The 9873-nt window shown below is 32.0% G+C and overlaps 2 protein-coding genes across 2 annotated transcripts; one reads left to right on the top strand and one right to left on the bottom strand.

Moving 5' to 3' along the window:
- The first annotated feature begins 1261 nt into the window (after positions 1 to 1261).
- LOC118033227 (flavonoid 3-O-glucosyltransferase) lies at positions 1262 to 4864 on the top strand. The gene is made up of 2 exons (XM_035038137.2): positions 1262 to 1948; positions 3847 to 4864. The coding sequence occupies exons 1-2, from the start codon at positions 1459 to 1461 to the stop codon at positions 4704 to 4706; spliced, it is 1350 nt and encodes a 449-aa protein (XP_034894028.1). The 5' UTR covers positions 1262 to 1458; the 3' UTR covers positions 4707 to 4864.
- A 1729-nt stretch (positions 4865 to 6593) lies between these two features.
- Positions 6594 to 8450, bottom strand: LOC118033228 (transcription factor MYB36). The gene is made up of 3 exons (XM_035038138.2): positions 8126 to 8450; positions 7821 to 7950; positions 6594 to 7585 (listed from the first exon to the last, which is right to left on the bottom strand). The coding sequence occupies exons 1-3, from the start codon at positions 8259 to 8261 to the stop codon at positions 6751 to 6753; spliced, it is 1101 nt and encodes a 366-aa protein (XP_034894029.1). The 5' UTR covers positions 8262 to 8450; the 3' UTR covers positions 6594 to 6750.
- Between the last annotated feature and the right edge of the window lie 1423 nt (positions 8451 to 9873).

The raw sequence follows: 9873 nt of genomic DNA, 5'->3' as shown, positions 1-9873 counted from the left end.
TTATTTTATTTTTTCATCCTTTTAAATTTAATATTTTAAATTATGAACTTATACATAATATATTTTTCCGGTATTAAATAAACTAGTTTTTGTTTTTATAAAAATATAAAAACAAAAATTCCTTTTAAAAAAATACATTTATGTTTTAAATTGTATGGCCAAGTTTCACCAAAAAAATCATGATTGTATTTTTAATAAGAAAATATATATAAAAAAATATATTGCATGGTTTAGCATTTCTTGAAATCACCAAAAAATTTTTTAATGAAAATAATTTTTATATTTGCATATATCATGGATTTAATAAAAATTTTTATTAAATCCATGGGTGCTTATGTATTAATTTTTGACACTTGTATATTAATCTTTTTGTTCGTGATTTTTAAAGAACCATCTCAACTTAAAAGGTTAAACTTTGAGTTGAGTTGATTTTTTAATATGATATCAGAATCTTGATAACCAAGCAATCACGAGTTTACATCTCTCCTTTTTTTTATTAGTACAAATTAGTATGAATATATGCAAGTTTTAAGTTTAAAAAACTTTCATTTGATGAGATGTGTTGGAGAATAATATAAATTATATCTTGAGATCTCACCTAAAAATTTTAAATTTTTAGATTAAGATAGGTTGTTTTAACAATAACACAACTCTAACTTATACTAAGAGCATTTAAAAAAGTCTTATGATTTAAGATGAACATTTTGAAAGTTTTTCATTTAAAAGGATATCTATTTTTTCAAGGTTTTATAATTTAGTCAATGTATGAATAAATTAGTTCTATAAGATTGAAAAATTGTATGATATTTATGGTATAATTATCAATATTTATAACATTAAAAGAAATATAAACATTAAAAAAAATACAATTTTGATTTAAATAATATATTAGTTATAAATTCAATTGTCCCATAACATCATTTAATTAAGAACTACACAGCATAAAAAAAAACTTAGATAACATGACAAGATTCAAACATAGTAAAAAATAGATAACTGTAAATAATGTATTTATATGTTAGATCTTACATGATATAAAGCATCTTATTTTAGTTCATAAGATAAAACGCACCTCTTCATGGTTAAATTATTTTTTAAAAAAATAATCTTATTTTGGGTAAAAAGGTTGTTAAACTTTGTTGGGCAGAAAATTTAAGGCGAGGCCATTTCAAGCCGCTAAATACTCTATATATACCAAGCTATTTCTGTCCTCGTCCATATCCACCTTTCACTTGTTGCAAACTCTTAGGTGCGCACGTTAACACCTACCCCTAAAGATAGTCACACACACGCAATCAACCTTCCCCTTCAATCCGCCATCAACCTCTAGATCTTCATTAATTTCTCCTCTGTAACAACTACTCCATCAAATGCTCACCAATATCTGAAGCACATTGTGCATGAAAACACAGGGCATAAAACTAAACAGTATCCATTAGAACACCAAGCTAAATCACCATGTCAGAAGCAAAAAACGACTTGAAACACATTGCTGTGCTAGCATTCCCGTTCGCCACCCATGCTCCTCCACTCTTTTCCCTCATTAGGAGGCTATCCACGATGGCTCCGCAAGCGAAGTTTTCATTCTTTAGCACAAGAGAATCCAATAACAAAATTTTCTCAAATCAAGGGAGGATGGAAAGCATAAAACCCTACAATGTAAACGATGGTTTACCTGAGGATTACATGATTTCATTTGCAAATCCCCATGAGCGGGTGGAGTACTTTTTGAAGGCGGTCCCCGGGAATTTTAAGCAAGCCATGGAGGTGGCCGTGCAGGTTATTGGGAGGGAAATTACTTGCATCATCAGTGATGCATTCTTTTGGTTTGGGGCGGATATTGCACACGAATTGCACGTACCATGGGTGCCACTCTGGACTGCCGGACCTCGTCCCCTCCTTTTGCATCTTGAAACCGATCTAGTCCGCCAGAAAATGGGAGGCGATGGTAAGGTTTGTGACGGTAGGATCATAATGTATATGTTCGAATTTGCATGATTTCAAGCTTTGTTTCTTATCTTAAAGGTTTATATTCATTCATATAGTCGTTATGCATTCAATTGTCATCCACATGGATATCACATCGATCAAAGTAAAAATAAATCAATTGTGAAAAGAAATAAAAGGCACAATTTTGATTTTCAGGAAAAGAATCCGGCCCCATATTAGGGTTTGGATCCGCAAAAAGAAAAGGTGCGTAAGCAGAATTTGCTCACACTGATCCAATAAGATATCTTGAAGTTCTCTTCTCCACTAATTTTGAGATAGAAATGACATTATTTGCAGAATAAATTAAGGATGGTATGAATGGCTTGGTAAGTGGAACATACTTACTTGTAAGTTTACTTTGAAATAACAAATTATCAATAAATTCTGTCATAATCTTTTAAGATCAATAAATTTATTTTTCAAAAAAAAAAAATCATGTTTAATTGTGCTGTCTGTATTGCCCTCTTCATATATTCTAAGAAAGTATCATTTAAATGGTTTGAATTTATTTTCTTCACGTTTAGTTTTTGTAAAAAATGCTTTTCAAAATAATTTTTTTGAACTTAGTTTTCTCTCTTGTAAAAGAATTTATAATTGTAATATACCTGTTCTTATGTTACCATTATAGTAAATCATGATTAAATTCAAATAAAATTATGATTATTAAAGTAGAAAATATTATTCTTCATATATGAAAATCAAAATTTTAATTATGAAATCTTAATGTTCGTTAGCTTAATGAGGTGCTCTAGACCCTTTTCAAGAATTTTATATATTAACAAGAATAAAATCACATGATAATAACTCTTTCATATATATATTTTTAAAAATTTATGAAGTAAAAACCCAACCAAAATACATATAAGTGAAAACAAATTACATAAGAGAACTTGTGGGGGTATAAAGGTCTCTTAAAAAAAGATAAATAACATGTTTGAAATTTTCTGAATTAAATTTAATTAAAATATTTTAATAAAATCTTATATTTGGAATTTTTTTTAATTGTTAAGAATTGAATTCTAAATAGAATTCAATCTCTAAAATCATTATAAAAATAAATAAGAGATCAACCCTTCTAATTTACAACTAAAAAAAATTAATGTTAAAACTAATTTTTCTAAAATGTTTATTTTTTAAAAAAGATGAATATAATAAGAATAATATAAGAAATAAAATGAATTGGATTTTATCTTATTCAAATATGTGAATTCAATTTAGTTATCAATCAAATTTGAGTCAAACACTATAATTAAATTAAATTAAATTTAAGTAGAGAATTATTCCAAATAAATTGTAAAGAAAGTTGATTTATTAATGAACACACTAAATTTAGGGCAAGAAATTAGAACCTAGACCTGGGCCTAAATTGTAAAGAAAGTTGATTTATTAATGAACACACTAAATTTAGGGTAAGAAATTAGAACCTAGACCTGGGCCTTGCTAAAACTAGGCATGGCCTTAGCCTCTTAAGTGAAGGATATTTGAAACAAAACATGTAGCCGTCTTAAAGGCCTGAAACGCAAATAATGGTAACGATTTTAGATCAAGGGGATACTCCTCTGTAGCATTTGATATGAGACAGTAAAGTTAAGCATGAAGGACTACTTTTTCCATGGCTGACAAGTGAATTCAAGAGCTTTTCAAAGATGCAAAATCTCTGCAGTGAACAATGTGACCCTTTTATTTCCTTATTAATTTTTATGATCCAATTTAGCTCAAATACTTGAGTGAAAATGGCCTAAACCATAGAATTGTAAGTTTAAATGAAATGTTTTTCTTTCATTCTCTGCTTAGCTTACTTTCTACGTCCTTCTTGCTTATCTGTTAACTATTTAATTTCATGTTTCATTTTTGAAGGAGTACCGGAAGATAGAACCATGGACTTTCTTCCAGGTTTTTCTGAAATACGAGCTGCTGATATACCTAAGGAACTGCTCCATGAAGACGCAATACCAGGAATCCCAGCAATGTTGTATAAAATGGGAAAAATGTTACCACGAGCAGCTGCTGGTGTATTAAGCTCGTGGGAGAAATTAGACCCCGATGTGGTGAATCAGCTCCAGTCAAGGCTTCATAATTTTCTTGAAGTTGGTCCCTTAGTGCTGACATCTCCAGATCCTGTTGTGTCCGATCCACAATGTTGCCTAGAGTGGCTGGACAAGCAGAAACGAGGCTCAGTCTTGTACGTTTGTTTTGGAAGTATGATAATGCCACCACCTCATGAGCTAGCAGAGCTAGCAGAAGCACTAGAGGAATGCGATTCGCCATTTCTATGGTCATTTAGAGAAAATCCTGAGGCAAAATTGCCTGAAGGGTTCTTAGAAAGGACTAAGGAGAAGGGAAAAGTAGTCTCATGGAGTCCACAGTTAAAAGTCTTGCAACACAATGCAACTGGAGTGTTTCTTACACATGCTGGATGGAATTCGATTTCAGAGAGTATTGTTGGATGCGTGCCCATGATTTGTAGGCCTTTCTTCGGGGATCAAGCCTTGAACACAAGGACTGTAGAGGCTATATGGAAAATTGGTGTTGGGATTGAAGGAGGGACGATAACTAAAGATGGAGTAACCAAAGCTATAAAACTTATTTTGTCAACCGAAGAAGGAGAAAAAATGCGGAAGAACGTTGAACACCTCCAAGATCTTGCTTTGGATGCAGTGTCAAATGGCAGCTCTTCGAAAAACTTCGAAGCACTGCTTGAGGTTGTCACCAAGTAGTTTGAGATGAAAATTCCAAGAAATTGTTTTTCCGAGGGTAATATCATGGAGTATAAAACCATTTGTTTTTCGAATTTACGATTTACTTGTAATTTGGATTTTGAAGTTTATGTTATGGAAGACCTCGATTTTGAAGTTTATGTTACTAGTAATTCAATGAATCCTTTCTTCTTCTTCTTTTGAACTAGAAGGGAATGATTCCTCAAGTGGATGTCCCTATTCCATATCCTTATGGCGATATGCTTTCAACTCTCAATTATGTATTTTCGTTTCAATCACAACAAAATACATAGTAGACTGTGTGGGAGCATAAAATCTCTTATGCCAATTTTTAATCAAAGTCTTGCTGTTGAGAAATTTGGGGTTTTAAGGTGTGTGTAGTTAGGGATTTTTAGGTACTATTTTGTAAGTAAGTAATGGGTTTGTGTTGATGGATGCATCTTTTAGGTTTTTTTTTTTTTTTTTACATGTGTATTCAAGCCAGTTTACATGTATTTCAATTAATTCCACGGGTTTTAAAGTTAGTGACCATGTAAGCCTCCAATGACTATCATATTAGTAATTATAGATCTCAAACCTTAAACAATAAGGTAAGTTAACCCCTTGATTCTAAATTCTTACCATTGAGCTATATACTAAATGATTATATTTTTAGGTTTTTGTTTAGGAATGAAATGGGGGTATTTGAATTTTTTTTATGTGTATTTTAATATATTTAAATAGAGAAAGAAAGGGATAACATTAGATTAATTTTTTATTGGATTTAAAACCTTTGATTTAATTGTAGAAGAGAAAGAAATTGTATATCTGAATAGAAAAATCATGTTTAAGGAATGAAATTCTATATTTTAAATATATTATATATGTGAGTAGTTTGGTCATTTTGTTATGTTTGAAAAAAAAAAGTGATTTAAAATGTAAAATGGTAATTTTTCAAACTAAAATAGGTGATGCTAAATATAATTTTGCCTTAATAAAATTATAAAAACAAGTGATACTATAGTATTTATTTCAAAAATCAAGAGTTATTGAGAATTTGGATTTGAGCAATTTTTTATTTATAAAATTTTTTATTATCCTTTTCTTTTAGTTTTAGGATATGAAATATCTAACTAATTTTAATCAATAAAAGGATGAAACATTGATACCAAGAATTAGAAGGAATAAAGTGCTATAAAAATGAAACAAATGTTGGTTTAAGTATTTTAAAAACAATATAAACATAATTATAATGATGAAAACAATATAAAAACAATATTATAATTAAATTATTAACCAATTATACATGATGGGTTAAAGAATCCAGAAAGTACACCGGCAAAAAGCCCATGAAAAAACCTAGCAAGTCCAAAGTCCAGACCGCTAAATTATACTAATCAAGCAGGTGCGGCAATTTAATGTAATATAATTTCCTGGCCGACGTCGAGCCTGCTGTTATCTTGTTGTCGATTGTATAACACCCTCAAATCCCTGCCTTTAATCCCTTGATAGATGTTGACAAATCATAAATAAAACCCTTCATACTTAAATAGACAAAAACTTTCTGTGACATGCAGCTCAGTAACTGGAAACCAAGAGACTTCAAAACACAGAAACCAGAGGGAAGAAGATATATAGAACAAGTGGGAGTTGCACTCCCACGCCCAAGAGCTTACCTCCTAATGGGGTGAGGAAGGGAAAAACTACAGAAACTTAAGCAGAATTAATGGAGTGATATCATTTATAATTAAGTTGTAGCCAAGAGAACTGCTTATAGATGACTTAAGGAGCCAAGAAAAAGTTCAAATCGCCTTTTCTTTCTTGCATGTGGGGATTTTTCATCTGTAAATTCATAGCACATATATAAAACTGAGCTGCATATACAGCAGGAAATAAAGCAACAGAAACTTTGATATGAAAATATTCTGAACAGGACATTACTATTATTATTCACACAATTTACAAAACCTGCAGCCAATAGACTTCTGTCTTTCTTCCACATCTTATGAAATAAGCTCATACTACTCCCGAATATTTCCTTCTGTGTTTTTTGTTTTTTTGGAGATTACATATTATAACCTAATTCATAACCTTGAAACATCCCTTCAGACTGAAGAACAGAAGTGGAATCCCAAGAATTTGAGGAGGCTGATTTTGTCTCAAAGTCATTAGACCACCAATTCATGCTGTCCCTAGAACCATTCATTTCTTTGAAACAATCAAATTCACCAATCTGATCCCCCGGTGCAGTAAGACCTGATGTTTTGTTGTTGAGAAAGTTTTCGAGCTCAGATTGGAAATTTGAGACAGGCTGGACCGCTGCATCAGATTGGTCTGCCATGCCTGCTCCTGGCACAGTAGTCAAGTCCATTACATTTTTACCATTGGTGAAGGGAAGAGGACTGTCCGAGGATGTTATAACATTCAAAGAATTCTCCAAGCTGACTACGTTTGAATTGCTGAATTTTGGCTGACCTTGTTGAAGTGTGTCGGGATCCACTAGCTGCCCATAGATATCAACCTTTTGCGCATCCCCTTGTTGAGTACTGGGGAAGGCATATTGCATAAGAGGGTTAGAGATTTCACTCAAAGATTGAAGGAGAATCTTCTCTTGGAAAGGATGCAACTTGGGCCACAGTGCAGGATTGTTGTAGAAAGAGATAGGGTTTTGAAGGCTTTGAAGCTGCATATGCAGCTGGAGCCTTTCAAGTGCTGAGTTGCTCAAGGCCTGTGAAGATGAGCTATCTTCTACGCCATTGGCATCTGGATTCGTGGATGATAGCCGATTGTTGCTAGATTGTTTGCGCCTTCCAAGTAGCTTCTTCTTCAGTCTTGTGTTCCAATAGTTCTTGATATCGTTATCTGTTCTTCCCGGTAATTGTGCAGCAATTATGGACCACCTATTTTAATTGCACAAGGAATTTGAATTATATCATTTGTCACTCCCAAGAAATAATAAAAAAAAAAACGAAGAGGAATCCAAACAAAAGAATAAACCCTACAACTAAGATACGAATCTGCAAGATGGAATTCGCTATCTTAAGCACTAGCATCATTGACAAAGAAAAAAAGGACAAAGCAGTGCATGTTCAGTTATATGGGAAAAACTGAGATAGAGAGAGAGAGAGACGGTACCTGCTGCCAATACTTATGTAGAGGCTGCAGATGATATTGTCTTCTTCTTCAGAGAATCCACCATGCTTGATATTAGGCCTCAAGTAATTCAACCATCTCAGTCTGCAACTTTTTCCGCATCTCTTAAGCCCTATGATCAAATCAATTCCATCAACAGGTCAAACAAATAATTCTAGTTCACCTCCTAAACAAAAATCAAAGAGAGCTAGTCTTGAAAGAACATATTTCCTTTCAGAAATAAATAAATATATATATATATATATATATATAGAGAGAGAGAGAGAGAGATAGAGATAGATATTTACCAACTTTTTGAGGAAGTGCAATCCAGTTTCCTCCAGTACCAAACTGGTCAATATAAGCCTTAAGCTTAGCATCCTCTTCTGGTGACCATGGTCCCTTTTTCACATTGTTTTTATCACAACAAGGAGCTCGACCCATCTCTCTTGCTACGCTTTCTTCTTATTCTCTTTCTCTAAGCAAGAAACTATTTGAAAGCTGTCTAAGATTGTTGGGGAAGATTGGGAAAGGATGAACCAAGATTTATAGGCAGGAATAGTGGGTGATGTTATGCTTATTACGACAAAAAGTCTTACAACTCACCCTCCCCTCTCCTCCTCTTAAAAATTCAACCCCCATTTCGTTTTTCTTTAGGGTTTATTTTTCTGCTTGCTAGGTCTCTAACTCTCTCTTCCTTTTTGGATTAGTTCGCTCATCCATATTTAACTATACATGCAACTAGACAAAATGCAACACAAATTTCTTCTACTTTATAATTTTATATTACACTACTTTTTTTCCAGGTTGATTAGTTTATTGTTTGAACACATTGTGCTACAGGTAAGTATCATAAGAAATATCCTCGAAAGGTTCCATTATTATCCACCTTAAAATATTAATGTTCTTGCTAATAAGGCAGTAGAATTCTGTGTACTAAATTATATTACAGGCCATCATTTTATGAATTGAACCTGTTTCGAGTGTCGCGATTGACTTGCACATGTTTATCTTAGAAGTTTCATGGGATGACATTACCTTCCTGGAGAACTGCAATCAAATGGTATAATAAGAGCATGTGTTGGGACAAATAATGTTCTGCTATATATATATATATATATATATATATATATATATATATATATATATATATATCTTGAGACCTTATCTAACAGTTTAAGTTATTAGATTTAAATGGTTCTTTGACATGGTATCAGAGCCTTAATAACCAAGTAGTCAAGAGTTTGAATTTCACCACCCTCATTTATTTGATAAAAATCAAGCACAAGGTAATGTGAGCATGTGCAAGTTTCAAGCCCAAAAAACTTTCATTTGAGAGGGTGTGTTAGAAAATAATATAAATCAAATCTTGAAATCTTACCTAAAAGTTTAAGCTATTAGGTTGAAAGTAGCTTTTTGGGCAAACTAAATAAGGATACTGCTAATTACCATTTCACCTTTAACTAGGATTGGAATCAAACTTGATGCTAGAGATTTTGCTAAAATGTGTAGTCTTATGATAATGAGTATAATTTTTAATTTGATTGTTGAATTGGACTAAAATTTTATAGGATTTTAGAAACCCTATTTCACATGTGGTTAAAGTTTCGTAGCCATTAAAGGTAAATAAAACCCCCCAAGTTAGGCCCAAAAGTTACTATTTAGGATTTGTATTTGCTAGTATATAAGTAGCTTTTGACAATTGTAATACTCAGTTTTTATTAGAGAGAATATTGAGTAATAAAAGTTTAAATTAGGGTGCTTATGGTTGAAACCCTTTTTTCGACATAATTTTATCTTTTCATACTTGTTGTCTTTCTTATGTTGTTTTTGTCTATATTATTTGGCATTGGAACTCAATGATTATTGGTGGTTAGTTTTTGTATGTTATTGAGTAACCATGGTTGAAAGAAATTGCAGAATAGAGCGTGCTTATATAATAAATAAAAATGATGAGATTCCCCTTATAAAAAAAAAGATGTTCAAGAAATAATGATAGAAGATATGCTAAGATCTAAGATAGATTATAGAATTAACTTGTTAGTTGGTGAAGATG

The sequence above is a fragment of the Populus alba genome, chromosome 18 (genome assembly GCF_005239225.2).
Source record: "Populus alba chromosome 18, ASM523922v2, whole genome shotgun sequence".
Lineage (NCBI taxonomy): Eukaryota > Viridiplantae > Streptophyta > Magnoliopsida > Malpighiales > Salicaceae > Populus > Populus alba.
This window is presented reverse-complemented; position numbering and strand designations above follow the sequence as displayed.

Bases quoted from the DNA above. Each gene is read 5' to 3' on its own strand.
- LOC118033227 (XM_035038137.2), top strand. From the start codon at position 1,459: ATGTCAGAAGCAAAAAACGACTTGAAACACATTGCTGTGCTAGCATTC. The intron at 1,949-3,846 runs GTAAGGTTTGTG...TCATTTTTGAAG, and splicing joins CCAGAAAATGGGAGGCGATG to GAGTACCGGAAGATAGAACC.
- LOC118033228 (XM_035038138.2), bottom strand. From the start codon at position 8,261: ATGGGTCGAGCTCCTTGTTGTGATAAAAACAATGTGAAAAAGGGACCA. The intron at 7,951-8,125 runs GTAAATATCTAT...ATTTGATCATAG, and splicing joins TGCACTTCCTCAAAAAGTTG to GGCTTAAGAGATGCGGAAAA. The intron at 7,586-7,820 runs GTACCGTCTCTC...CAATTAAAATAG, and splicing joins TACATAAGTATTGGCAGCAG to GTGGTCCATAATTGCTGCAC.